Here is a 27,450-nt window from a genome sequence, read left to right on the forward strand (position 1 = left end):
CCCCTAACCATCTGTTTTATAGCTTTGGTGGTCCTGCATTTCATGTATGGAAGTGAGCATCTCTTCAGGGCCTCAGACTTTTACTAGTTTTAGTGGGGGCAGGGGGCTCCTCTTCCTTTTATTTTGGACCTCTCTACCACATTGCCTTTCTCGAGAGAAGACCTGTAGTAACGCAAGTTGATTTCTGGTGTTCTAGGACTGCTTCACAAGCCCTTGGCGGTTTTTCAAGCTGCTTTAGCTCCATGGCAAGTATTCAGTGTGCTGTTCCCACCCCACCCTCTCTTAATGGCATGTATCAGTTTTCTACTCACCCACACCCACCTACTCCTGCCTCCTGCTCCTGTCAGATGTCTCTTGGCCTGGCTCTCCCATTGCTGCTTTTGTCACTCTTACAGCTGTCTTCTTCCTTTCTTTGGCTACTGCCTGACTTCCGTGGCAGCTGCTCTGTCATTGCTTGTCTGCCATTCTGCCCCTTCTCCTACCCTCATACCCTGCACCCCTGCTCCACATAGGTGTGTGATGTACATTCTCCGTGTTCAGAACTAAGCTTTATCACCTTCCCCGTGGTATGCCCTGTCCCCAAAGTGGTCATCCTCCTGTTTATAGCATTATGACTCACCTAAGTGAGATAGCTGGGCCTTCCTTACCTCTGGCATCTCATTGTTAAGTCTTCAGTTCTACCCCCATGAAAGGCTTCCTGGACCCAGTTCCAACGTGTGTGTGTGTGTGTGTGTGTGTGTGTGTGTGTGTGTGTGTAGGCTTTGCCACACCAACAAGCAATTCTTGGACACCAGTGTGTTCAAGAACTCAAATGCATTCTGACACTGTCTACTTGGAGATAGAATCAGATTCCACAGGTAAGGGGCTCAATCCCACAAGACCTCCCTCTACTTCAGATGACTGGCTGTCTACGAATTGGTGGTTCCAGTAACCCCCTCCAACTCAGGAGGCCAGCTACAAGTCCACGTTCTTACCTGTACTTCTGACCAACTGGCTATAAATCAAAGGTTCCCAGGACTATCTCCTTGGGTTCGATTAATTTGCTGTAAGAGCTCACAGAACTTAGGAAAACCTGTTTACTCACTAGATTTTTTATTTATTACAAAAGATATTAAAGGATACAAATCAACCAGATGAAGAGATACATAGGTGAGGTCCTAAACAAGGGGCTTCTGTCTTTGTGGAACTTGGGGCTTGGCACAGTGGCAAATGGAAATGTTCTAGTTTCCCAGTTTGGAAGCTTTCTGAACCCCCTTCTTTTTTGTTTTTTATAGAGACTTCATTACATGGGCACAGTTGATTAACTCATTGGTCATTGGTGATTAATTCAACCTGTAGCCCCTCTTCCCAGGAAATCCAGGTGGGACTGAAAGTTCAAATCTTCTATTCATGGTTGGTTCCCATGATAACCAGTCTCCATTCTTAGGTGCTTTGCAAAAGTCACCTTCATTAATATAAACCCAGTTGTGGTGAATAGGTTTATTATAAATAGTGAAACACACATTTCATCTTTATGGCTCTGAACATTTTTGGGAACTGAGGGCAAGAGACCAAATATAACAAAAGATGCTCCCCTTGTCCCTGTCTGTCTCTCAGGACATTTTAAGGGTTTTGGGAGCTGTGAGCCAGGAGCTGTGAATAAAGATCAAATATATAACACAATGTTACATTAGTTTCAAGTGTACAACATTGAGATTCAACAAGTCTGTACATTTGTATATATTTCTTATAAATCACAGTGTCACGCCCTGTAAATTCTCTTATCAGATTCCTCTAGATATTCCTGCCCTGCCCTGAGGTCCTCCTGGTTTGTTGGCTAGGTGACTTCTGAAACCTTTGGTCAGAGCTGCCTTCTAACCTCAAACCACCCCAGTTGATCTTCATTCCTGCTGTCGTGGTTTCTAAAATCAAATTGTTCCAGTCAGTCTCCCTGTGCTTAAAGCCTTTGGTGGGTCTTGAGTGTGTTCCATGTAAGATCAGAACTTCTTATTGTGGCCTGGAAGCCCCTGTCTGATCCGATCACTGCTTCCTGTTACCTCACCACCTGCGTTACCTCCACACATCCTCACAGACCCCAGTCTTTCATGTCTGTCATTTTCATACTCATTTAATGCATGTTTATTGAGGTCCTGCTGGATGCCCTCACCCAGCTCTTTGCCATTCCTGGAACCAGATAGGCTTGTTCAGGCCTCCAAGTCCTCTCGCTTGAAAGACTGTTTCTGCCATTCTCTTGGCTCACTACTTACTCTTTATCCTCCTAAGTTCAGTTCAAGAATTACCTCCTCTGAAAATTCCTTCTGGTTCTGCAGTTTCACCACCTCACCTTAATGTTAATCAGCTAGCATTATTTATGGCAGGTGATGATTCAGGGTTTGAAGAAATAGTTTATTTGTGTCTCACAGCTGGCTAGGGAACTATATGGACGACCATGTTTTATCTAATCTTTCTGGTATTCCCAATGGTAGGTAAAGTGTGAAGGCAAGGACGTGAGCTTTGGAGTTTTAAATGCCCTGAGTTTGAATCCTAATAGCCACTCATTAGGTATGTGGCCTTGAAGAAATTCCTTAACCTGTGATCTTTAGATTCTTCATCTCTGGAGTGGAAGAACAGTATGTAACTCATTTTGAGGATTACATTGATTAAAGTATATAGAATGCCTAGTACTAGTGCTAAGCACCTATCAGGCAACCGTGGATTGTACTTGTAAAAGTAGTTTTTGTTCTTAATAATAAATGATATAATGTTGATTGAATGAACTGTTAGCTGAAGGAATTGAAACCTCCTTCTAGGTGCTTTTTTTTTTTCCAAAAAAAAATTTTTTTCTTTCTTAACGTTTATTTATTTTTGAGAGAGAAAGAGAGAGAGACACACACACAGCATGAGTTGGGGAGGGGTGGAGAGAAAGGGAGACCCAGAATCTGAAGCAGGCTCCAGGCTCTGAGCTGTCAGCCCAGAGCCCAATGCGAGGCTCAAACCCACAAACTGGGAGATCCTGACCTGAGCTGAAGTCGGACGCTTAACCAACTGATTTACCCAGGCACTGCTTTAAAAAAAAAAAAATTAACGTTTATTTGTTTTTGAGAGAGAGACAGAGACACAGCCTGAGTTGGGGAGGGGCGGAGAGAAAGGGGCTTCCCCCTGCCCCCCCAGCTCAAATCAAGAACCTGAACAGCTCTAGGAGAAGGCCCAGGCAGAGTTTGACATTCTTAGCTGCCACTTCTTTGTTTCTCCCACACCTGGGAGACATCCTCAGCAGGGCTGAGAGTTGAATACTTACTTTTCTCACAGAGAGCTTCATCTCTGTGAAAAAGGTGAGTTTACTTAAAATCAAGGCTAGTACTTGAATGGTCATCTATATTGAATATCTGAAAATCAGTGATTGATTAATGTGAACACATTTAAGTCAGTCACTGCCCCATTACTTAGAAATCTATAAAATGGAAATAATCATCAGTTAGTTTTCGTTGGTATTAGAAAGATTTATCTGTTTCTCCATTAGTCTTTACATTTTTAAAGGGTCAAATGGTGATAAGATTTGTAAAGAGAAGTCAGATAGTCCTGGACTTTAATTCTGCTTCCACAATTTACCAGCTATGTGATCGTCTCTCAATTTCTTTAGCTGCAAAATGAGAGTTAAGAAGAGTATGTAACTGGTAGAGTTGCTGTGAGATTTAACTGAGATAAAATGCCAAATATTGAGATAATTTGTACCTGATGCTTCATCATATTTTATCAGTACTAATGTATTGAGTATTGAATGCATAACTTTGAATAGGTGTACTCTTAATAGAAGCTATCACAACCAAAGTCTACACTCTGGGCAGATTGGTCAAACTCTCCTTTGCTAGTGGGGGCTTCACAATATTGATTCCTGAAACATTTTTTCTCTAGCAAGTGAAGGCAGCATTGTACTTGCTGGCAAAGGGGCTGAGAAAAATACATTCCAGAGCACTTTATCATTCCCATCCTAGGTGATCACAAGTCATAACATTTAAGAGTTGGTCTTCTTATTCCTTATAACTAGCTGTATGTATCAGGATTGGGGTTGGTTGTATATATCAGAAAATAAAATAGGTTTCTTTCTTTCTCATATATATGAAATCTGAAAGTAAGCAGAACTGGTATGGCCCATTGGTCAGTGTCATCGGAGAACTCAGTTTCTTTCTAACTCTCTATTCTATTTTATGTTACTTCAGGGTCCATAATGGCTGCTGGGGCTCTAATCATCACATTGAAATTCCACATTATAGGAGAGAGGACAGGAGAAAAAAACTTCCTTTTAAAACCACCTTCCTAGAAATCTCATCATACACTGTAGCTTATAATTTCTTGGCTAGAATTGAATCACTTGTCCACAACTAGCTCAGGAAGGGGGTGTGTTCTCCTTACTATTACCACCAGTTTTCGCCCTTCTTCCTCTTAAATGAAGATGGCATGTCTCTCAGGACCTCTCAGGGTCCACTGACAGGGAGTGTATGTTTGATCAAGAACTATTTCTTTTTGGCCTGAAGCCAAAGGAATCATTCTCTAGCGGATACTCAGTATGACTGTAATGATACAGGTTGTATATTTCAAATAATTTACCCCTGAAATGCATGTAAGCATCTATAATCGCTTGCTTATAAAGTTAAAATCCAAGATTTCTGTAGTTCAAGGGAACTACCTCTGCTTCCAAAGGTGCACAACACAGTAAGTTGCAGTAACACCTTTATCAGCGTCATAGGGTTGGGGAGGATTAAGTGAGAGGAGGCATACAAAGTGCTCAGTGCAGATGGGGCTTTGAGACAGGACAGCAAGTGTGAGTGATTTAACAGTTAGTGGACACTGCCCACTGTCCCCACCACTGAGTGTACAGCCTCCACATGTATCCCTAGAGAATGTCTCAGATCTACACTGAATTCAGATTTTAAGAACATTTAGAAAATGTTGTTAGACCCTCATATATCAGGAAAACGATAGTTACAATTTTTCAGAACTTCTTTGTCATATATCCTAGAGCTTTTAAGTATTGCCAGTGGCATCTTGGTTTTCCTCTGTTACTTAAACTTTCCAACACTCTAATGCATGTGCAATGGAACTGATTTTTTTTTTTTAACTAAGAAATGCTTTTGTAATGAAATAAGGACTGTATATTGGCCCTTTTTCTGGGTGTGGTAGAGTAGGAGAGAAAACAGAATGTGTGTGCCATTGTGTCTAATAAATTAGGGAACTGCCCAGAGTTCATGACTCATCTCCCAAAGCCTCCCTGCTCAGTTATTCTGTAACTCACAGTTAACCAAAGGATTATGGTTCACAAGTGCTTTTTGAAAAATGAACAAGGTATAGATTTGAGTTTCTTCCTTATTTTGCCTTTCCTGAAATATGTAATTCTGTCTTTACTCAGCTAGTCTTGTCTAATAAAAAATGATATGTGGGATAGCGGAAGAAATCATATACAGCTAACTCTTCCTTAACAAGGCATGTATCCCTTGGATAAATGCCTAGTAGTGCAATTGCTGGGTCGTAGGGTAGATCTATTTTTAATTTTTTGAGGAACCTCCATACTGTTTTCCAGAGTGGCTGCACCAGTTTGCATTCCCACCAGCAGTGCAAAAGAGATCCTCTCTCCCCGCATCCTCGCCAACATCTGTTGTTGCCTGAGTTGTTAATGTTAGCCATTCTGACAGGTGTAAGGTGGTATCTCATTGTGGTTTTGATTTGTTATTTCCCTGATGCTGAGTGATGTTGAGCATGTTTTCATGTGTTGGTTGGCCATCTGGATGTCTTCTTTGGAGAAGTGTCTATTCATGTCTTCTGTCCATTTCTTCACTGGATTATTTGTTTTTCGGGTGTTGAGTTAGGTAAGTTCTTTGTAGATTTTAGAAATGAACCCTTTATCTGTCATTTGCAAATATCTTCTCCCATTCCATCGATTGCCTTTTAGTTTTGTTGATTGTCTCCTTCACCGTGCAGAAGCTTTTTATCTGATGAGGTCCCAGTAGTTCATTTTTGCTTTTGTTTCCCTTGCCTCTGGAGACATGTTGACTAAGAAGTTGCTGCGGCCAAGATCAAAGAGGTTTTTGCCTGCTTTCTCCTGGAGGATTTTGATGGTTTCCTGTCTTTCATTTAGGTCTTTCATCCATTTTGAGTGTATTTTTGTGTAGGGTGTAAAAAAATGGTCCAGGTTCATTCTTCTGCATGTCGCTGTCCAGTTTTCCCAGCACCACTTGCTGAAGAGACTGTCTTTATTCCATTGGATATTCTTTCCTGCTTCGTCAAAGATTAGTTGGCCATACATTTGTAGGTCCATTTCTGGGTTCTCTATTCTGTTCCATTGGTCTGAGTGTCTGTTTTTGTGCCAGTACCATACTGTCTTGATGATTATAGCTTTGTAGTGTAGCTTGAAGTCTGGGATTGTGATGCTTCCTGCTTTGGTTTTCTTTTTCAAGATCGCTTTGGCTACTCGGGGTCTTTTCTGGTTCCATACAAATTTTAGTATTATTTGTTCTAGCTCTGTGAAGAATGCTGATGTTACTTTGATAGGGATTGCATTGAATATGTAGATTGCTTTGGATAGTATCAACATTTTAACAATATTTGTTCTTCCTATCCAGGAGCATGAAATCTTTTTCCATTTTTTTTGTGTCTTCTTCAATTTCTTTCATAAGCTTTCTATAGTTTTCAGTGTATAGATTTCTTACCTCTTTGGTTAGATTTATTCCTAAGTATTTTATGGTTTTTGGTGTAATTGTAAATGGGATCAATTCCTTGATTTCTCTTTCTATTGCTTCATTGTTGGTGTATAGGAATGCAGCCGATTTCTGTGCATTGATTTTATATCCTGCAACTTTGCTGAATTCATGAATCAGTTCTAGCAGTTTTTTGGTGGAATCTTTTGGGTTTTCCATATAGAATATCATGTCATCTGTGAAGAGTGAAAGTTTGACCTCCTCCTGGCTGATTTGGATGGCATTCCCATAATATATACTTTAAATATCTCATAATTTTATATATCAATTATACCTCAATAAAGCCAAAATTAAAAGATTCCTTTCACAGTGGCAGCGTAATATAATCAGGAATTAATGCAAGAAGACATGAATAGGACAAAAAAATGAGTAAATACAGTAACACCTTAAGGAACATTTTCTGAAAAAGTAAATGGAGGGGCACCAGGGTGGCTTAGTTGGTTGAGTGTCTGACTTGATTTCAGCTAAGGTCATTATCTCATGGTCGTGTCAGGCTCCGTGCTGAGCATAGAGCCTGCTTGAGATTGTCTCTCTCCCTCTCTCTGTCTCTGCTCCTGCCCCACACACCCTCTCTCTCTGTCTTTCCCCCCTCTCAAAATATGTAAACATTAAAAAAAATAATAAGTGGGGAGAATACTGTGTCCCAGGATTATAAAATTCAGTACCATAAAATGCCATTTCTCTCTGATCTGGTTATTTTATCAGTCTTTTCTTATAAAAATGTTCAAATATAGAGAAAATTGAGACCATTTTTTACCCACCCCCACCACATAGACCCAACAATGAACATTTTATTACACTTGTTTTATCAAATTATTTGTCCATCTATCTGCCATTCCTCTGTTCATTCATATTCATTCATCATTCATATTGTTTTTAATGTATTTCAAAGTAAATTGCTTATATCAGGATACTTCTTCCCAAATACTTAAGCATGCATATCATTTATATTTGTTTATGGGTGGAATTGTCTTCAGAGGTGAAATTTATGTGCAAATGTACAAATGTATTTCCCTATCAAAATACAGAGTATCATGCTAAGCAAAATAAGTCCATCAGAGAAAGAGAAGTCATATGATTTCACTTACGTGTGGAGTTTAAGAAACTCACCAGATAAACATAGGGAGAGGAAAGGAAAAATAAGATAAAAACAGAAATGGAGGCAAACCATTAGAGACTCTTAAATACAGAGAACAAACTGAGGGTTTCTGGAGGGGTATTGGGTGGGGGGATGGGCTAACTGGGTGATGGGCATTAAAGAGGACACTTGTTGGGATGAGCACTGGGTGTTCTATGTAAGTGGTTGAATCACTAAATCCTACCCCTGAAACCATTATTGTACTGTAAGTTAACTAACTTGGATTTAAATTTTAAAAAGAAAACAGTTTTTCTCTTGTCCAGGAAGATACACTTATATTTTTTCCAGTAAACCTTTCATCTCTTTCATAGGCAAACATTGTTCTGATTTTTTTCCCACCATAGGTTAGTTTTTTAATCTTTTATTTTGAATTTTCTTTTAATTTCAATTATTTATTTTTTTAGTCATCTCTCTGCCTAATTGTGGGGCTCAAACTCAAACTCGACCCCAAGATCAAGAGTCACATGCTTTACTGACTGAGCCAGCCAGGCGCCCCTCCACTATAGATTAGTTTTGCTTGTTCTAGAACTTCACATGTATGGAATCATATGTTATATGCTCTTTTATGTAAGGCTTTTTTCACTCAGCATGATGTATTTTAGATTCATTCACGTTGTCATATCAGTAATTCTTTCCTTTCATTGCTGAGTAATATTCCATTGTGAGAACATACCACTGTTTATATAATTTCTTATTGATGGTTACCTGGATTGTTTTCAGTTTTCTGTTATTATGAATATTCTTGTACTAGTCTTTTTGTGCTCATATGTTTATATTTCTCTTGGGTAAATGTATAGGAATGGAATTACTGCATCATGAAGTAGGTATATATTTGGTTTTATAAGAAGCTGTTACCTGTAGGGGTACCTGAAGCTGTCAGACAAACTAATTTTTAAAATAAAATGAAAATACAGGGCACCTGGGTGGCTCTTTCGGTTAAGTGTCCGTCCAACTCTTGATTTCAGCTCAGGTCATGATCTCATGATTTGTGAGATAAAGTCCTGTGTTGGGCTCTGCGACGACAGCATGGAGCCTGCTTAGGATTCTCTCTCTACCTCTCTCTCTGCCCCTCCTCCACTTGTGCATGCCTGTATGTGTGTGTGTACTTGCTCTCTCTCAAAATAAACATTTAAAAATAAAATAAAAATTTCACAAATAGTAGCCCATCCTAAAAACCATTCTGTGAAAGGCAAAAACCATTCCTACTATTGTGTGCACTGGGTTCCTGGCATTGTGCAGACTACAGCTGGCAGTTCTGGTTTCCGTCTGACATTTCATAGTACATATTTCCTTTGGATTCAAACTACTTAACCATTCATCTGTATTCGTAACCATTCATCTGTATCTGTATTCATCAAAGGCTAGACCTTCATCATAGAACCAGCTTTTAAAATCAATTCGGAGAGAGAGGTGTGGGGAAGAGATAAATTTGAGAGCGTATGGAGTGTCAGTAAATCAGATATGATAGAAGGAGGTTGAGGGATTTAACAACAAAGAGGTTGTGTGTGTATGTGAGAGAGAATGAGAGGGGCAGGGGAGGGAGAGAGAAATACCAATGGTTCCCCTCCCTCATCAATTTTAATTTAATGTTTGCAAAGTTTATTTTTAAGATAGCCAAAAGATGTCCTGTATACTGAAATAAAAATGATCTCCAGAGAGCCTCCTCATTCTGTTCAAAACCAAAAGGTGTCCTGTATATTGAAATAAAATGATCTCCAGAGAGCCGCCTCATTCTGTTTAACAGGCTTCATAGTATTCCATTTTATGAATAGGCCATCATTTATTTAATCATATTTCTCTCTCCTGTTGATAAACATTTAGGTTATTTCCAATATTTTTCTATTGCAAACAGTGCTGCATTGAATATCCTTGTACATAGGGCATTTTTAAAGTATGAGTATATATATCTGTAAAATTCTCAGTTGGAATTATGTCAAAGGGATTGTGCTTTTGCAATTCTGCTAAATATTTACAATCATATGAGAGTACCTTTTTTCTCAAATCTTTGCCCCAGTACATTGTTGTTAAGTTTTTCATATTTGCCTATCTGATAAGCAAACACTGATATCATGGTGTAGCCTTAATTTGGCTTTCTCTAATCATGAGTTGAGTTTAAGCATTTTTTTATATATATAAGAGAACGGTTTCCTTTTCTGTGAATTGTCAGTTTCATATCTTTGCCCATTTTTCTTTTGGATTGGTGGTTCCCTTTTATTAATATGTAGGAATCCTTTATATATTAGGGAAATAAGACCTTTGTGAATGAGTTGGAAATATTTTTGAAGAGCTCATTCTTTAAAAATATAGAAGTAGTTGTTTTAGTGGAGTGGTGGAAAAAGAAGCCAGATTGCCATGGAGACAACTCTTCCTAGAAATTTGGCTGCAAAGTAGAGTAGAGAGAATGCTAGCTGAAGGATTGATGTAGAGTCAAAAGAGTTCTCCCTTTCCTTTAAATTCTTATGTCTAAATGCTGTTATAAGTTAAAGCGTGGAGGTGGTGGTAGGGGATCTACAGGACAGGATTCCTAATGAATTGAGATTTTTAGGAGGAACTGTAGATGAGGAGGAAATGTGTAAATATGTTGACTGGGAGTTAAGGGTGTCATGCAGTCCAGTGGCTTCTATTTTCTCAAGTGAAGGCAAAGCCAACAGCCAAGAGTGTGGGAGGAGGTGGTTGGAGAGGAGAGGAGGTTCTTTGAAATCACTGCTATGGAGAATTGGAGAGAGCTGAGGAGGGAAATATAGAAACATTGCAGAAATTGTTTGGAGTTCCATCGAAGCAGAAGTAGTATCAGCCTTATGGCTTGTTTGATTTTCTTAAGCAGCATTTGGCAGTCCCAAATGTGGGGCTGTTGGTTGGATTAGTTTAGGATTGGGCTGTTTTTGTTTTTCCCCATGTAAGTAGAATAGAAAAGGGGTAGCAAAAGAATTTAGGATGTTAGCAAGGTAGTGATGGAATTGACACCAAGCCTTCTTGGGTAGAGAAGGAAATAGGACAGAAATACTAGATAGAAAATTAGAGAGAGGTTCAAGGGACCGGAAGCCTAGGTGAGGTCAGAGAACAGGTGTAGACATAAAAGAGAGGGAACTGTAAGGAATAGAGAGTGTGGTGGAGAGTGGGAAGGTAAGCCTCAGTCCAAGTTTTTCCTGGTGATGACAGAACCATTGTCAAGGCTGGCCCAAGTGGAGTAGAGATGTAAGGTTCTTGGAGTTGAGGAAGTCCAGTAATTCATAGGCTGGCCCGGATGTGAATTGTGGTGGCTGTCATCTGTGAGGATGTTGAACCATCTTCCAGGAGAATATCAGGACTGGGGGATGGGGAGAAAATTGTGAGCCACATTGCAGTCTCTTCGGTGATAAGGGAGTGCTAGCAAATTATTAGGCAAAAAAGCCCTCAAGAATGGGGACCATTAGAACAGGTTCTAGGGAGAATGGTTTGCATATGAGATCCTTGAGTGAGGAAACTTCAACTCTCCTTGGTGACTAGCTCTGGGATACTTGGAATAGATTTGGAGACTGGAAGAGGAAGGAAGTAAGCAAGCACAGGTATGCGTGCAGTTTAGTCTGGGAGGCAGGAAGTCACAGGAATTTGCCAGAGAGACTTTATAATATAAATTTATAATATATTATAAAGTCTCTCTCTGAGAAGAATGAGGCCTTGACTGTGGTTTTCCTGGTTGTGGTCTGTAGCTACACCTTGTTACCGACATGGATCTTTTTACCTTAACATACCTCTCACGGCCTAGTTTACACACACAGATCCTCTCCAACTTGCCATTCACTGTGCACTTCTTTTCCCTTGCAGCCTTTCACATGAAGTACGTCTTTCTTCTGCAGTTTTCTTCTTTTTGATTCATATATTCATGCTCTGTAGTGAAATCTGATTTCTTTTTAAGTTAATTTGATTGGTTATTTTTTAAATTTTTATTTATGTTAGAGAGAGCATGCGTGCACTTGCGTGCAAGTAGAGGGGCAGAGAGAGGGGTACAGGATATCTATGCTGATAGTGAACCTGGTAAGTACAATACAAAGAAGAAAATAAAAATCATAAAGTGCCATGCTAAATGTTTATAGATTTTCCCTTCCAGTTTTATTTTCATGCATATACTTTCATACACATACATGAATCTAGTTAAGATCATATGGTATATTCCGTTTTGATCTGTTTTTTTAAGCTTAAAAAATGAAGTTCTTGTTCCATTGTCTTAAATTCTTTGAATTGTAACAGTATATCATCTTGAATAGCAGCAACATAGTACTTATTTCAGCTTTTTCCTATTTTCCCTGTTGTTGGATATTTGGATTGTTTCTACTTTTCCATTTAATGAATATCTCTGTATCATTTTCACCTGAGTTTCAGATAATTTACTTTTACTTAGAATAGAGCCTTGGAAGTGGGTCACAGAACAATATGGACACATTTAAGATCCTTGTATAATCTTTCTGGGAAGGCATTTGTTGTTACAGGCTAATGGCCATTCCGACCAGTGTCTGATTCCTTTTCATGAGACTCTTGCTAGCATTGAATACTTCATATAATTGATCATTTCTGATTTGGAAGGTAGAAATATTATCTCGTTATTATATTCCTTTGATTAATGGGGATGGTTAGCACTTTTTCATGTATTTTCTTAGCTGTTTTTCTCTTCTGTAAATTACCTGTTTAGGATTTTTAGGGTTTTCAAAATTGAGGTCTTCGTGTTTTCCATATTGATATGACTTCTTATTTTAACGCCTTGTCTTATTGGTGGCAATTTTCCTAGTTTATTTCCCTTAAAAAAATAGACTTTATTTTTTAGAGTAGTTTTGGGTTCATGGTAAAATTGAGCAGAAATTAGAGTTTCCCAATACTCCCTGCCCCCATACATGCACAACCTCCCACGCTCGTCATCCTGCACCACCATGGTACGTTTATTACAGCAAATGAATCTGCATTGACACATCGTTACCATCTTGTTTACATTAGGATTTACTTGGTGTTGTGCATTCTGTAGGTTTGGACAAATATATAATGACATGTATTTACCATTGTATTGTTATACAGAATAGTTTTACTTGAAATCCTCTGTGCTCTGCCTTTTCATTCCCTCCCTCCTTCCTAGCTCCACAGCCACTAATCTTTTTACTGTCTCCAGGGCCTTGCCTTTTTAAGAATTATGTCCTATAGTTGGAATCATACAGTATGTAGCTTTTCCAAATTGCTTTCTTTCACCTACTAATATGCATTTAAAGTTCCTTCATGTCTCTTTGTGCTTTGGTAGCTCATAACCTTCTAGTGCTGCATAATATTCCGTTGTCTGGATGGAGTCCAGTTTACTTATCCATTCACCTACTGAAGGGCATCTTGGTTGCTTCCAGTTTTGGCAATTAAGAATAAAGCTGGGGCTTTATGGGGCACTTCGGTGGCTCAGTCGGTTGAGTGTCCAACTTCAGCTCAGGTCATGATCTCACAGTTTGTGAGTTCAAGCCCCATGTCAGTCTCTGTGTTTACAGCTCAGAGCCTGGAGCCTGCTTCAGATTCTGTCTTCCTCGCTCTCTGCCCCTCCCCCACTCATACTCTGTCTCTCTTTCTCTCAAAAATAAACATTAAAAAAAATTTTTTTAAAAAGAATAAAGCTGTTGTAAACATCTGTGTGCAGATTTTTGTGTGGACATAGTTTTAAACTTGCTTGGGTAAATAACAAGGAGCACAATTGCTGGATCCTATGGAGAAGGTTTAGTTTTGTAAGAAACCACTAAACTGTCTTCCACAGTGGCTGTACCACTTAGCATTTCTGCCAACAATGTATGAGACTCCCTGTTGCTCCACAGGCTCACCAGTATTTGCTGTTGTCAGTACTGTGGATTTTGGCCAGTCTGATAGATGTGGTGTCTCATTGTTTTAATTTGCAATTCCTTAATGACACATGTTATTGAATATCTTTTCATATGTTTATTTGCAATCTCTCTATCTTCTTCATTGAGGTGTCTAATAAGGCCTTTGGCCCATGTTTTAATTGGTTTATGTTCTTAGTTGTTCATTTTTTTTTTTTAATAATTTTTAACATTTATTTTTGAGAGGAGAGAGGGAGAGACCGACAGACAGAACATGACCAGGGGAGGTGCAGAGAGAGAGGGAGACACAGAATCAGAAACAGGCTCCAGGCTCTGAGCCATACGCCCAGAGCCTGACGCGGGGCTCGAACTCACGGACCGCGAGATCGTGACCTGGCTGAAGTCGGACGCTTAACCGACTGCGCCACCCAGGCGCCCCTAGTTGTTCATTTTTAAGAGTTCCTATAAATTTTGGGTAATAGTCCCTTATCAGATGTGCCTTTTGCAAATACTTTCTCCCAGCCTGTGGCTTGTCTTCTTTTTCTCTTGAGATTGTCTTTCACAGAGCAGAAGCTTTTAATTTGAATGAAGTCCAGGTTATTGATTATTTCTTTTATAGATCGTGCCTTTAGTGTTATATCTAAAGAGTCATCACCATACCCAAGGTCATTTGATTTTCTCATGTTATCTTCTAAGAGTTTCATAATTTGTGTTTACATTTAGGTCTGTGAGAATAAGTTTTTGTGAAAGTATAAAGTCTGTCCACATTTTTTTCTTGTGTATGTATGCCCAGTTCTAGCACAATTTATTGAAAAGACTATCTTTGCTCCATTGTATTGCCATTGCTCCTTTGTCAGAGGTCAGTTGACTATATTTACGTGGGTCTGCTTTTGGGCTCTCTCTTCTGTTATATTGCTCTATTTTTCTATTCTTTCACCAATCCCACACTTTTTTTAAATTTAATTTTTTAAATTTACATCCAAATTAGTTAGCATATAGTGCAACAGTGATGTTAGGAGTAGGTTCCTTAGTGCCCCTTACCCATTTAGCCCCTCCCTCCTCCCACACCCCCTCCAGTAACTCTCAGTTTGTTCTCCATATTTATGAGTCTCTTCTGTTTTGTCCCCCTCCGTTTTTATATTATTTTTGTTTCCCTTCCCTTATGTTCATCTGTTTTATGTCTTAAAGTGCTCATATGAGTGAAGTCATATGATTTTTGTCTTTCTCTGACTAATTTAGCTTAGCCTAATACCCTGTAGTTCCATCCATGTAGTTGCAAATGGCAAGATTTCATTCTGTTTGATTGTCGAGTAATACTCCATTGTATATATATACCACATCTTCTTTATCCATTCATCTATCGATGGACATTTGGGCTCTTTCCATGCTTTGGCTATTGTTAATAGTGCTGCTATAAACATTGGGGTGCGTATGTCCCTTCAAAATAGCACACCTGTATCCCTTGGATAGATACCTAGTAGTGCAATTTGCTGGGTTGTAGGGTGGTTCTATTTTTAATTTTTTGAGGAACCTCCATACTGTTTTCCAGAGTGGCTGCACCAGCTTTCATTCCCAACACACTGTCTTGATTACTGTTGCTTTATGCTAAGTCTTGAGTCTGGTAGTGTTAGCCCTCCAAGTTTGTTCCTCTTCAGTATTGAGTTAGCTCTTCTCAGTCTTTTGCCTCTCTGTATAATCTTTAGAATTAGTTTGTCAAAATCCACGAAATAACTTGCCAGGTTTTCTTTGAGATTGCATTGAGTCTGTAGACCAAGTTGGAAAGAACTGACATCTTAACAATATCGAGTCTCCCTGTTCATGAACATATTTATGATTGATTTCTTTTACATTTAGTAGCTTTTATTTTTTCTATCATCAGATATGCCATTTTACCTTTGTGGTTTCTTACGTTAGAAAATCTTTCCTCATTCTGAGCTCACATAAATATTCATTTCTTTCCTTTTAAAATGTGTTTTTAGGGCACCTGAGTGGCTCAATTGGTAAGTATCTGACTTCCGCTCAGGTCATATCTCATGGTTCATGAGTTCAAGTCCCGCATTGGGCAAGTTCGAGCCCTACCACGAGTGAGTCCCACTTCTCTCTCTCCCTCCCCTTCTTTCTTTGCCTCTCATGGGATTCTCTCTCTCCCTCTCTCTGCCTCTTGCTCACTTGTGCCCTCTCTCTCTCTCAAAAAAAAAAAAAAAAAAATGTGTTTTTAAGCATTTAATTCTTCTACCCATCTGGATTTTATTTTTGGTATTTGGAATGAGGTGACAGTCTAACCTTCTCCCCCTAAATACATAGTGATTTTTCCCCCAAACCATTTCCTATCAAGAATAGACATGTACACATATATAGTATGTGAGCCTTCCAGTTTGTTTTCTAACCCTTTTGGAGGAAATTGTATGCTTTCCCAATTTTAGATTATGGTCAGGTGGGAATAGTGGAGAAGTGATCAATCTTGTATGGCTGCACCTTGGCAAAGGCATTACTAACCCCATTTCCCTACTAGGCATGTTGCTGGTACCAGAGTCAAACTCCTGAGATGTGTACGAACCACCTCCATCTCCCCACCCTTCCTCAGAGGTTCTCATGTACCCCTTGGAAAGTACCCCTTGCTTCCCTTGAGCATCATGACCATATTTAGTTACCACCAGGCTGTGAGGCTCCTGAAGATGGGATGTATGAGTGTATTGCTCCTGTGTTCTTTCCCTGGTACCTAGTTCACTGAAGGGCACAAAAATCCGAATGGCCCAATGAGCCACTATTACCAGTAAGAATGTGCCACAGCCCTCTGATGTGGTTTGTGATGAAATAAAGGTTGGGAACAGCTGTATAAGGTCTGTTTCAAAGGGCATCACATTCATACAGTCACCCTACCTTCTCCAAACTTCTCATACTGAACATGCTAAAGCCGCACATGGCAAGCACGAGGGGAGCTTTTCACGGGACTGCTGCCTGGCTCTTACCCCCAGAGATGCAGTCTGCTATGGGAATTTTTTAAAGTTCTTTGGGTGATTCTAAAGTGCAGTCAAGGTTGAGAATCACGCTTTAAAAAGTAGGTTCTTATTAAGTATTATTTGTATTGATATAATGATTCAATTAAGTAGTTGGATTTGGGGGGAAATGTGCATATCAGACTCCCAAAAGATCATTGGTCCTATGTGCACATTTTATTGCTGGGAAGATTTTACTCCACATACTCCTTTGGTGAGTATTTTGGACATGGTTAACAATAATATAGGGCCTTATCTAACATGGCTGTCTGTTTTCTAGGCCAGCATGGATTCCTGGTTCATTCTTGTTCTGCTTGGCAGTAGTCTGATACGTGTAGGTGCCAACAATGCAACCACAGGTAAGTTGTCATTTAATAAAGCTGGCATTCAAAATGGAATTTTGCTGTCACATTTAATGACCTAAAATTGGAGACCTAGGTGATATTAAAGAAAAAAAAATACTAAAGTTTTACTTTAAAGTGATGGTATAAAGTAAATATCTTTGGAAATCTGAGTCGTAGTGAATGCTCAACGTTGCTCTATATACAATATACTACTTTAAATAAGTAGATTATATGTTCATTCCTGAAATTTTTTTTTTAAATGTTGCTACTTAAGATTCCTGTATACTGATTCTGAGGAAATAAGTAATGAATCCAGTTTTCTTCTTCCCTTAAACAGTAGTCCTTTGGAGGTGCTAGAAAGGGCCCAGCATTAGATAAAAGTGTGTGTGTGGTGGGGGGGGTTGGGGAGAGAGAGAGAGGGAGAGGTCTTTCTTTGGTCTCTTGGTGTTTAAGAGTTTATTAAGGCTTGCTGCTTTGTGCCTTATAACTTCAAGCTATCACATTCTTCATGGGTTTTCTTTCTTTTGTGTGTGTGTGTGTGTGTGTGTGTGTGTGTGTGTGTGTGTGTGTGGTGTGTGTGTGTGTGTGTGTGTTTATAGTTTCACCTTCAGTAAGCGTTACAAGATCTATGAAAACATCAACAACAGCATCAGTTAAAGAAGAGACCAAAACTTCAAGTCCTGCTTCTTCAGTAACTTCTCTGTCTGTGGCACCAACATTCAGCCCAAATCTAACACTGGGACCCACCTATGTAACCACTGTCAATTCTTCAGACTCTGACAATGGGACCACAAGAACAGCAAGCACGGATTCTGTAGTCACTACAATTTCACCGAATGGAACGTGGCTTCCAGATAACCAGCTCACAGATGCCAGCACAGAACCTTGGGAGGGGAACTCCAGCACCGCGGCAACCACCCCAGAAACTTTCCCTCCTTCAGGTACTAGGGATGGTTTCTGTTTGTTTTTCTTTTTCTCTTTGAGGTTACTCACCATTTTATTGTTTTGTGTTTTCTAGCCATAAGATTTCTTGAAATAATAAACATTGCAAACTAATGTTAGCAGATATAGAGAATTCTTAGGAATATCTGGCTAACATAGAGTTAAGAGGAAAGAAGAGATATTCCAGAGGCTATCCTGCTTTGCCTGACATTCCGGCTAGACCAGGGAGGCTTAAGTGTCAAAGGTGGAGGAAAAAGTTTGAAAATACAAGAGAAAGGGAAGCTAATTAATAATTCGAGAAGCTGGGGCGCCTGGGTGGCTCAGTCGGTTAAGCGTCCGACTTCAGCTCAGGTCACGATCTCGCGGTCCGCGAGTTCGAGCCCCTCGTCGGGCTCTGGGCTGAAGGCTCAGAGCCTGGAGCCTGCTTCCGATTCTGTGTCTCCCTCTCTCTCTGCCCCTCCCCCGTTCATGCTGTGTCTCTCTCTGTCTCAAAAATAAATAAACGTTAAAAAAAAATTTTTTTTAAAAACAATAATTCGAGAAGCTAAAGATGAAAGGGTGCAGAAGCTGGGTGACAGGATTAGCCTTGAACAGAAGGGACCCTTGGAGATCATGGGAAGGCGAATGGGTCTGGACGTGCATAACAGATATGGGATAGGAATACACAGGCTAGGGGTGGAGTTAGAGGAGCTCAGGAAACAGTTAAGTTGCAGTGCCAGTTTGCTCAGGGCGTCAGCCCTGCCCACTTCTTTCCTTCAGTTCATCACTAGTTGAATTGCAAGTGGCACCAGAAATAGAATCAGCCTTGAGTCAGAAACCAGGTGGGGTAGGGCAAGTTTCTGACCCCTTTGAGCCTCAGTCAGGGTCCTGGTCTATAAAAGAGAAGGGGTCCCTCAGATGGCTTCTGTGAAGAGTAAAGGAAATTGTCCCCCGACAGCTGTGTAACTGTCATTCCTTTCCTAACAAAAATCACTGTTCCCTGTTTTGTTTTGTTTGAATGTTTATTTTTGAGAGAAAGAGAGAAAAGAGACAGAGCTGGGGAGGGACAGGGAGAGAAGGAGACCGAGAATCCCAAGCAGTCTCTGCACTGTGTGTGCAGAGCCCACTGTGGGGCTCGAACTCACAAACCATGAGATCATGGTCTGAGCCGAAATCAAGGGTCAGATGCTTAACCAACTGAGCCATCCAGGTGCCTTTTTTTTTTTTTTTTTTTTAAAGTAGGCTTCATGTCCAGTGTGCAGCCCAACATGTGGCTTGAACTGAAATCAAGAGTCAGACTCTTATCCAACCGAGCCACTCAGGCGCCCCGTTGTTCCCTTTTCTGTGGTCTCACCCCTTTGGTTCATATTTCTTCCCTGTTAGATGGTGAGGGCCCCTAGATTAGAATCACGTCTGGCTCATGGAGAGCATTCAGAAAGTATTTGCTGAATTGAATCTCATTCGGTTACTACACATGACAGTTTTTAGCTAGACCGTGTAACCCAGACCCTGCACTTGCCTGCTTTAATCCCTTGTTTTCCACTGTAAAGGCTATGCAGCACTTGCAGTTACGAGCAGTCTGCTGAGCCACGCTACCTGAGTTTGGATCCCATCTCTGCTGTACACTGGCTGTGTGACCATAGGCAGGTTTATTTCACCTCTGTACCTTAGTTCCTTCATCTGTAAAATGAGAACAAGTCTGCTGAGCCATGCTCCCTGAATTTGGATCCCATCTCTGCTGTACACTGGCTGTGTGACCATAGCAGGTTTATTTCACCTCTTAGTTCCTTCATCTGTAAAATGAGAACAAGTGATAGTAATAATACTTCCCTCGCTCAGGAACTAGTAGGATTAAATGAGTTGATACATGGAAAGCATTTACAGTGCACACCTGCACACGGGAGGCACTATTTTTAAGCGGTAGGCATTGTACTAAGAGTTTTACGGAGGTATCCTATGAATCCCATGAGGTAGGTTCTGTTTTCTGTTTTGCAGGTGAAGGAGTTTTACAGTGATGAAACTAACTCCAGGAGTGTTTTTCAAAGTAAAGGTCGTGACCAATTCATGACATCATTTTAAGTGGGCCATCCTGAGTGATTTGTTTCTTTGTTTTTTAAGTGGATGGTCCTGTTCCATTTTGTGTTCTTTTTATGTAATGTGTATTATTTCATGAAACTTTAATTTCAGTTATACAGAAGCACATACTGAGTAACAGTGTAAAATATATTTCTTGCTGTGAGTTATGGCTGTTGCTTAGGGAGGGAAGACGAAATAACGTATGAAATAACTCGTATGAACTGAATTAGTGGGAAAGGTGAGCCAGTAACCCATGCCTGGTTGACTCTGCAGCCTGTGTTCCTCACTTCTGTTCTGCATTGTCTTCATTTAACTGTTCTGTGAGATGACTGGATAATTCTCTCCTTTTCATAGATGCTTTAATGTAGGACTATAGAGGTTAAATGATTTGTCTTAGATCTCAGAGCCAGCAGGTAGCAAGTTAGGCCTATTTCTCACTCTTGTGGTCTTTCCACTCTGCTGTTAAGGAAACGAATTTTCCATAATCTGCCTTAGGTCCAAATTATGCCACAGCTAAGAAACCAGTTATTATACAGTTAACACATTTCATGTCTCAGGAGAGACTGAGGCTACATTTCACTGGTGACTTTTTCAAGACGAGTAAAACTCAAGGAAACCTTTATGGTACATCAGGATGTCACAGTCTGAACCCCACATCCTTCTCATCACTACCCTCTTACCAGTCCTCCCATAATCGTTACTTAATAATTTTTGGTTAAATCAGTATTTAATGCTTTATCTTACTATAACTGTGATGTTATTCCCTGCTGAGCTATAGGTGTAATGTGATCATTTTTCTTTTCTTGTACAATTTTTTTCCTGGATTTTATAATTGCCTTATGTTTCTGTTTTAGTTTTCTTTTTGCCTATTGCCAGCCAGTTCTTCTCATACTTTCCATAGACTCTCGATACAGTTTCAACAAAGTCAGATCTGTCAGGTAATCTGTTTTTTGTTTTTTGTTTTTTCCTACAGATTTTCCTCCTGAGTCCTCCATTGTCTTACTCAAATCTGGGCTTGATCGTCAGGGCTGCTGCCTAGGTGTTGGTCTGGGATTTCCCTTCTCTTTTATTTTGTGAATTCCTTTGTTTCCTGGCTTCTATATTGACATCTTTGTTGGATTACTCCATCATTGGGTAGAACATATCCTCCAGTAGCCTCCTGAGAGAGAGGTCCAAGGGAGGTACATTGCGTGAGACCTTACGTGTCTAAAACTGGCTATAGGGCTGCGTATAGAATTTGAGGATGTATTTGTTTTCTCCAGAATGTCTAAAACATTGCCCTGACTCCTAATTTCTAGGCATGGAGGAGTCTACTGCTATCCTGATTCTTAATCACACTTTGTGTGTTTTGGGAAGATCTTTCCTTTGTCATTCATGTCCTGAAATTTTACAGCAATGTGTCTTGATGTGTATCTTTTTCATTCATTATGTTGGGTGCTTGATAGAGTTTTTGGAGCCTTGGTTCTTTGATTCTGGAAATTTTTGGTTCTTCAGTTCGGGAGATTTTTCTTATATTTGGAAATTTTCTTCCATTGCCCATTTTCTCTGTTTTCTTCTTCTAAAATTCCTATTATTTAGATATTAGACATATCCTAGATTAATTCTTTAATCTTTTACATTTTTCTCTCCCATTGATCTTTGCTTTGAATCTCTGTTCTTTTCCTTTTTAAAATAAGCAAGTATGTATATATTCCTTTTAATTGTGTTTATAACACACATTATACACATATGGATTGTGTACATTTCTGCACATTGCTTTTTTCCATTAGCCTGTCATGCTTGTTCTATATTACAGTAAAGAACTGCTTCATTGTATGGATATACCTTAACATATTTATCTGTCTTCCCTATCAGTGTTCGTTAAGGTTGTTTTCAGAGTACTCTTAGAAACAGTACAATTTGTCATTTCAAGCATACACGAGAATATTGGTAGGATAAATTATTTTAAGTGTCCATTTGTAAATTGGTGGATATTGCCAGATTTTCCTCTGTTGGGAAATTTATTCCTATAAATAGTGTGTAAGAGTGCCTGTTTTCCTTTGCTGTCTTTAGTGCCGTAAATTATCAAACTTTTGGATCTGTGCCAGTCTAACAGGTGAAAATTAGCATCTCAAGTGTAGCTTTAATTTGCATTTCACTGAGTGAGGTTGAGCATCTTTCCATATTTGGAAAGATCACTTATATTTCTTTCTCTAAGAACTCTGTTGGTATCCTTTGCCCGTTTTTCTTATTAGAATGTTAGGCTTTTCTGACTCATTTATAGAAGCTCTTTAATGTTAGGGAAACCCTGGGGCACCTGGGTGGCTCAGTCAGTTAACAGTCAGACTTCCACTCAGGTCATTATCTCGCAGTTCATGGGTTGGGCTCTCTGCTGACAGCTTGGAGCCTGGAGCCTGCTTTGGATTCTATGTCTCCCTGTCTCTCTGTCCCTCCCCTGCTTGCGCGCGTACACGCTCTCTCTCTCAAAAATAAACAACCATTTAAAAAATTGTATTAAATGTTAGGGAAACTTTGTGTACCTGTGATAAAGTTGCAAATATTTTTCCCCAGTTGCTCATCTAGCTTTTCTGCATTGCAGAAGCTATCATAAGCAATTTCAAATTTTTTTAATTAAAAAATTTGTCAGTTTATTTTAACTAAATATTTTCTAGGTATTAGATCATATATAGGAAGGCTTTCCTTACTCCAGTATTACAAAATAGTTCTCCTTATGTTTTCTCCTAGAGTTATGGTTTCTTTCTTCTTTATATGTACATTTGTGTGCATGCAGGTGTGTGCATAAATCTTTGATCGATCTAAAATTTAGTATGATGTGAAGTGTGAACTATGGATCTGTTTTTTCCCAAAATGGTTAATGACTTGTCCCAATACCTTTTTTTCTAAATATTTATTTATTTATTTAGAGAGAGAGACATAGAGAACATGAGAGGGAGGGGCACAGAGAGAGAGAGAGAGAAGAGAGAGGAAGAGACTCCCAAGCAGCCTCTGTGCTGTCAGCTCAGAGCTGTAGTAGGTGTTCATCACAAACTGTGATATCATGACCTGAGCTGAACTCAGGAGTCAGAAGCTTAACTGACTGAGCCATCCAGACGCCCCTGTCCCAATACCTTTTTTTTTTTTTTTAGCTTTTTTTTTTATGTTTATTTATTTTTGAGAGAGACAGAGGCTGAGCGTGAGCGGGGGAGGGGCACAGAGATAGAGGGAGACCTAGAATCCAAAGCAGGCTCCAGGCTCTGAGCTGTGAGCACAGAGCATCACACGGGGCTCAAACCCACGAACCATGAGATCATGACCTAAGCCGAAGTCGGACGCTTAACCGATTAAGCCACCCAGGCACCCCCCCCCCCCCGCCCCCGGCCTCTTTTTGTTTCTTAGTTTGGTGTTTTTTTTGTGTGTCAGTACCCTTTAATGAATTATGTTTTTTTCCCTCACTGATTGAAAATGCCACCTTATCATATATTGAATTCTGATATCTGATATGTATTTAGGTTCTCATTTGTTATGTGAGTTCGATTTCTTGGCATTTTTATTTTCTATTAATCGTTTTCTCTGTCCAGAAACCCCACCGTTCAGTTCTCTGTACAGAACCCCACCGTTTTAATAATTGTAACTAAAATAATCAGTATTTGATAAAGTGAGTCATCCCTTGTTAATCTTATTTTTCAGAATTTTGCTAGCAATTCTTGATTATTTTTCTTTATGAACATTAGAATCAACTTATATAGCAGGAGAAAAGTTTCTATTGATCATGTCACATTTATAGATTAACAGGGACAATTGATGTCTTCAAGTCTATCTAAGAATGCACTGTATTCCATTTGCTGAATTCTTTGTATTTCTTGGCAGTGTTAAAGTTTTTGCCACTGATGTTGCACATGTTTTGTTCAGCTCATTTCTAGATATTTCAGAGGGGTTCTTTGTTACTTTGGTGTTTTGCTTTGTTTGTTGTTAGTATAAATGGAGTATTTTCTTCCACTGTGTCCTCTAACTGGCTGTTGTCGGGGCTGTGAAGGCTTCTGCTACTGTCATTTTTACTGTCATTTTTGACATACATCATTATTTTAGTTTTGAGTATACTACATAAAGCTGTTGGGTTTTGTAGGTATATTTTATCCTGATCATCTTAATAAATTTCCTCAGTGTTTGGGGTGCCTGGATGGCTCAGTTGGTTAAGCGCCCAACTCTTGATTTCGGCTCAGGTCATGATCTCACGGTTTGTGAGTTTGAGTCCCACATTGGACTCTGCACTGACAGTGTGGAGCCTGTTTGGGATTCTTTCTCTCTCTCTGTCTCTCCCTCCCTTCCTCTGTCTCTTTCTCTCACTCTTTCTCAAAGTAAATAAGTAAACTTAAAAAAATAAATTTCCTCAGTGTTTGACATAATTTTCTTCAATTATCATGCCTTCAAATTAGTCTTTCTTTTTGTCTTTAAATGATTTGATGAGTATCTTCAGAACAAGGTTAGAAAACAATGGTAAAAGTCAGCCTTGTCTTGTACCTGACTCTCAAGGATGCTTTTAGTGGTTTTCCATTAATATGGCGCTGACTCTTGGGTTGAGATATAAACATATTTATCATGTTTAGGATTTATTAATTTATTCCTATTTTGAAGAGCATATATGTCAAATTTTGCCAGTTGCCTGTTCAGCATCAATGAGCAAGATCTTTCTGATTTTTTTCCTCTTTTTATAATATGCTATGGTGAATCATTTTAATAGATTTCCTAACTTTATTCACATTTCTGCAAAAAAAAATCATACTAGGTGATGTTGTATTTTTCTTGAATGAACTGTAGCAATTTGTTTGATATTACTTTATTTGGGATTTTTCCATTGATAATTTGTAAGTTATTTCTAAATTAAATTGGTTTATATCTTTCCTTTATATGTGTGCTGTTTTTCAATTTTAATTGTATGTGTGCTATTTTTGATAACTTTTAGTTGTCAGTGTTTTGTTTTGCTTCACAGAAATCATTGAACTTAACTAACTAGAAAATTGTGCATCTCATTCATGTTTTCAAAATTACTTGAATGGATTTGAAGGAAAGTCATCTCTTAAGATTAATTTCCTACATAGTGTTAATATTTGTTATCTTACATACTTATGTCCATTTTCGTGCTTAAGTTGGCTAACCATTTATCTGTTTCACAGTTTGTTGCTTTTTTCCTTCCAAAGAGTGTTTTTTTTTTTTTTTTCAGTTTTTATTTCATTAATTTCTTTTCAATTCTTACTCTTTCTTTTTGCTTTTCTTAGATTTATTTTGTGCTCTTTCTTTCTTCCTGAGTTGAATGCTTGACTTGATTACAGTCTTCCCACTTAATATATTTAATACTATGAATTTTTGTAAGCACAGCTTCAGCCATATTCCATAAGTGTTCCTGTGGGTAGTTATATTAGTTATGGTGCATTCTAAATATTCTGATAAAGACAGACCAAAATTCAGTGACTTAAGTAGACAAAACTTGGAAAAAGTTTTCTCTGTTAGTATATAGAATTTGGTCTACACTGGTTAGATTTTATTACCTGTTGCCATTTTAAGTCCTTTATATTCTTAACTTAATTTTGCCCTGTTGTATTTCATGAATGACCTAAAAGACATAAAGGCCTGTAATACAGTTATGTTTGTATTTCTCTTTGCCTTCTTATACTTTTTATGAATATTGGTGCTGTGTTGCCTTTGTGCTCTGAGAGGACAAACCACTGGTTAAAGTTGAGTGGGTCTGAGCAATCTTGTTTCCCATTTGTTGGAGGGTACCTCATTCTAGCTCCAACATACATAAAGAAAGAGCTGATTTTGTCTTAACTTAGGTTGAATAGTAATGTTTTTCTTTAATTTGAGTGAATGTTTCTATTTTTCACTTACCACACAGGTAATTCTGACTCGAAGGACAGAAGAGGTGAGCCAGTCACCTTATGTCTGTTGTTGTCCCTTTTACAGTGTACAGAATTCATCATGTTTCCTCTGCTCAGTCTTGGTAACCTTGTGCATCTGTACGGTTGTGTGTTTACTTTCCCTTAAATTGTTTCCATATTAACCTCTGTTCACAAGAGTAACAGAAACAAATATTCATTATGTTTTCAAGTACAGATTATGGATTCTAACAAGTTATAATATATTTTAGATCTTTTAACAAGTAATAAAACAGCTGTATCTTATTTTATCATATCACCCTGCTAATATCACCTTTTGGTGATATTAAGCCATTATTTCTACACCAGAGCTAATTCCTAATGTCTAGTCCATAATTGCCTATAAACATCCTAGTTTTTTGTGTTGTTTTCCCTAGTCTATAAAGCATTGACCCTTTGTCATTTTATATGGATTTTATGGGTTTTCACCCTCTAGCGTGACATCCCTGTGACTGGAGATGCTGTGTCAGTGGTCTAAGCAGGACTGCCGGGTCCCTGGTCACCAGAGAACAGATATGGGAGTACTCGTGTGCAGTGACACATTTTGCTTAGGAGAGTAGTAACACTGTCATCAGAGGGTGTAAGAGAAAGAGATCATCCAAAATCTAAGGAATGATCATCGCATTTGAGTTTCGAAATATTAATCTGTGAACCAGTTTTTCTCATATGTCACCTACTTTATTAAATGAGACTTCTTGAGGCTTTTTGTTTTCTTACTCTGTTATTTAACCATGCACAATTTTTCCTGCATAATTAAGTAATGGAACATTTGAAGGCTTATGAATTCCCACTAAGTAGAAAGAATCTGAATCAGAAAAGTAGATATATAACCCTTTATGTGTTGTCCATCTGCCAATGTATTTGGTGAGGATTAGTGAGGTGTTATACTGTGCACACATGTGTTTTGATTATCCAGCTCTCACTTTCTTAAACTCAGGAACTGGGTTCTGTTAAGTCGTGTCTTTGCTATTCACATTTGCTTACTAGATTTTCACTATCAGATGTAGAACTTAACAGATTTATGTTGCAACAGATAATTATATTTGCTCCTTAAAACTCTTTTAACCAATCTGAAAAGTCCAAGTGGTGTAGGCTTGAAGACTAAACATATAGCTCTCTGATTTCTTCCTCTACATAGTGTGTATTTTCTTAATATTTAGCCTTTCCTTGCCCCGGTATTATCCCTGTTTTACCTAGGTAACAAATAAGGATTTCAGTAGTTTTAATATTATGATTAAAAAGAAATAAAATGACCTTGATTATCTAGATTATTGCTAATTGTGACATTATTTATATGTACTAGCCCATATCCTTTTTAAGTTAAAAAAATAATTTTATATAATTGCTTTTGACCAAACAGGAAAATGAAGAGACATACATATTCTCAGCAATATCTAAAGCCCCAAATGTAATGACACTTTTACCAGAGCAGATCTTTAGAAGTATTTCTATAAATTTTGATATCACATTCTAATTTTAAAGCCAAGTGCTTTCTGAGAAATGAGGCAAATTTTTAAAAAGTATT

The 27,450-nt window shown here is 38.7% G+C and overlaps 1 protein-coding gene across 3 annotated transcripts in view; it reads left to right on the forward strand.

Moving 5' to 3' along the window:
* Positions 1-27,450, forward strand: part of PTPRA (protein tyrosine phosphatase receptor type A) — a 115,948-nt gene that overhangs the window by 22,313 nt on the left and 66,185 nt on the right. Inside the window, exons 1-4 of one of the 3 annotated variants that reach the window (XM_040447517.1) lie at positions 1,275-1,360; positions 16,956-17,034; positions 17,619-17,960; positions 25,886-25,912. In XM_040447517.1, coding sequence (XP_040303451.1) covers positions 16,962-17,034; positions 17,619-17,960; positions 25,886-25,912 — 442 coding nt within the window. In that variant the 5' untranslated portion in view covers positions 1,275-1,360; positions 16,956-16,961. Of the gene's footprint in view, positions 1-1,274; positions 1,361-16,955; positions 17,035-17,618; positions 17,961-25,885; positions 25,913-27,450 lie in introns of those variants that run through there. The other 2 variants (XM_040447514.1, XM_040447515.1) reach the window with 2 other exon arrangements.

Source organism: Herpailurus yagouaroundi, unplaced genomic scaffold (assembly GCF_014898765.1).
Source record: "Herpailurus yagouaroundi ecotype Mexico unplaced genomic scaffold, PumYag 196, whole genome shotgun sequence".
NCBI lineage: Eukaryota > Metazoa > Chordata > Mammalia > Carnivora > Felidae > Herpailurus > Herpailurus yagouaroundi.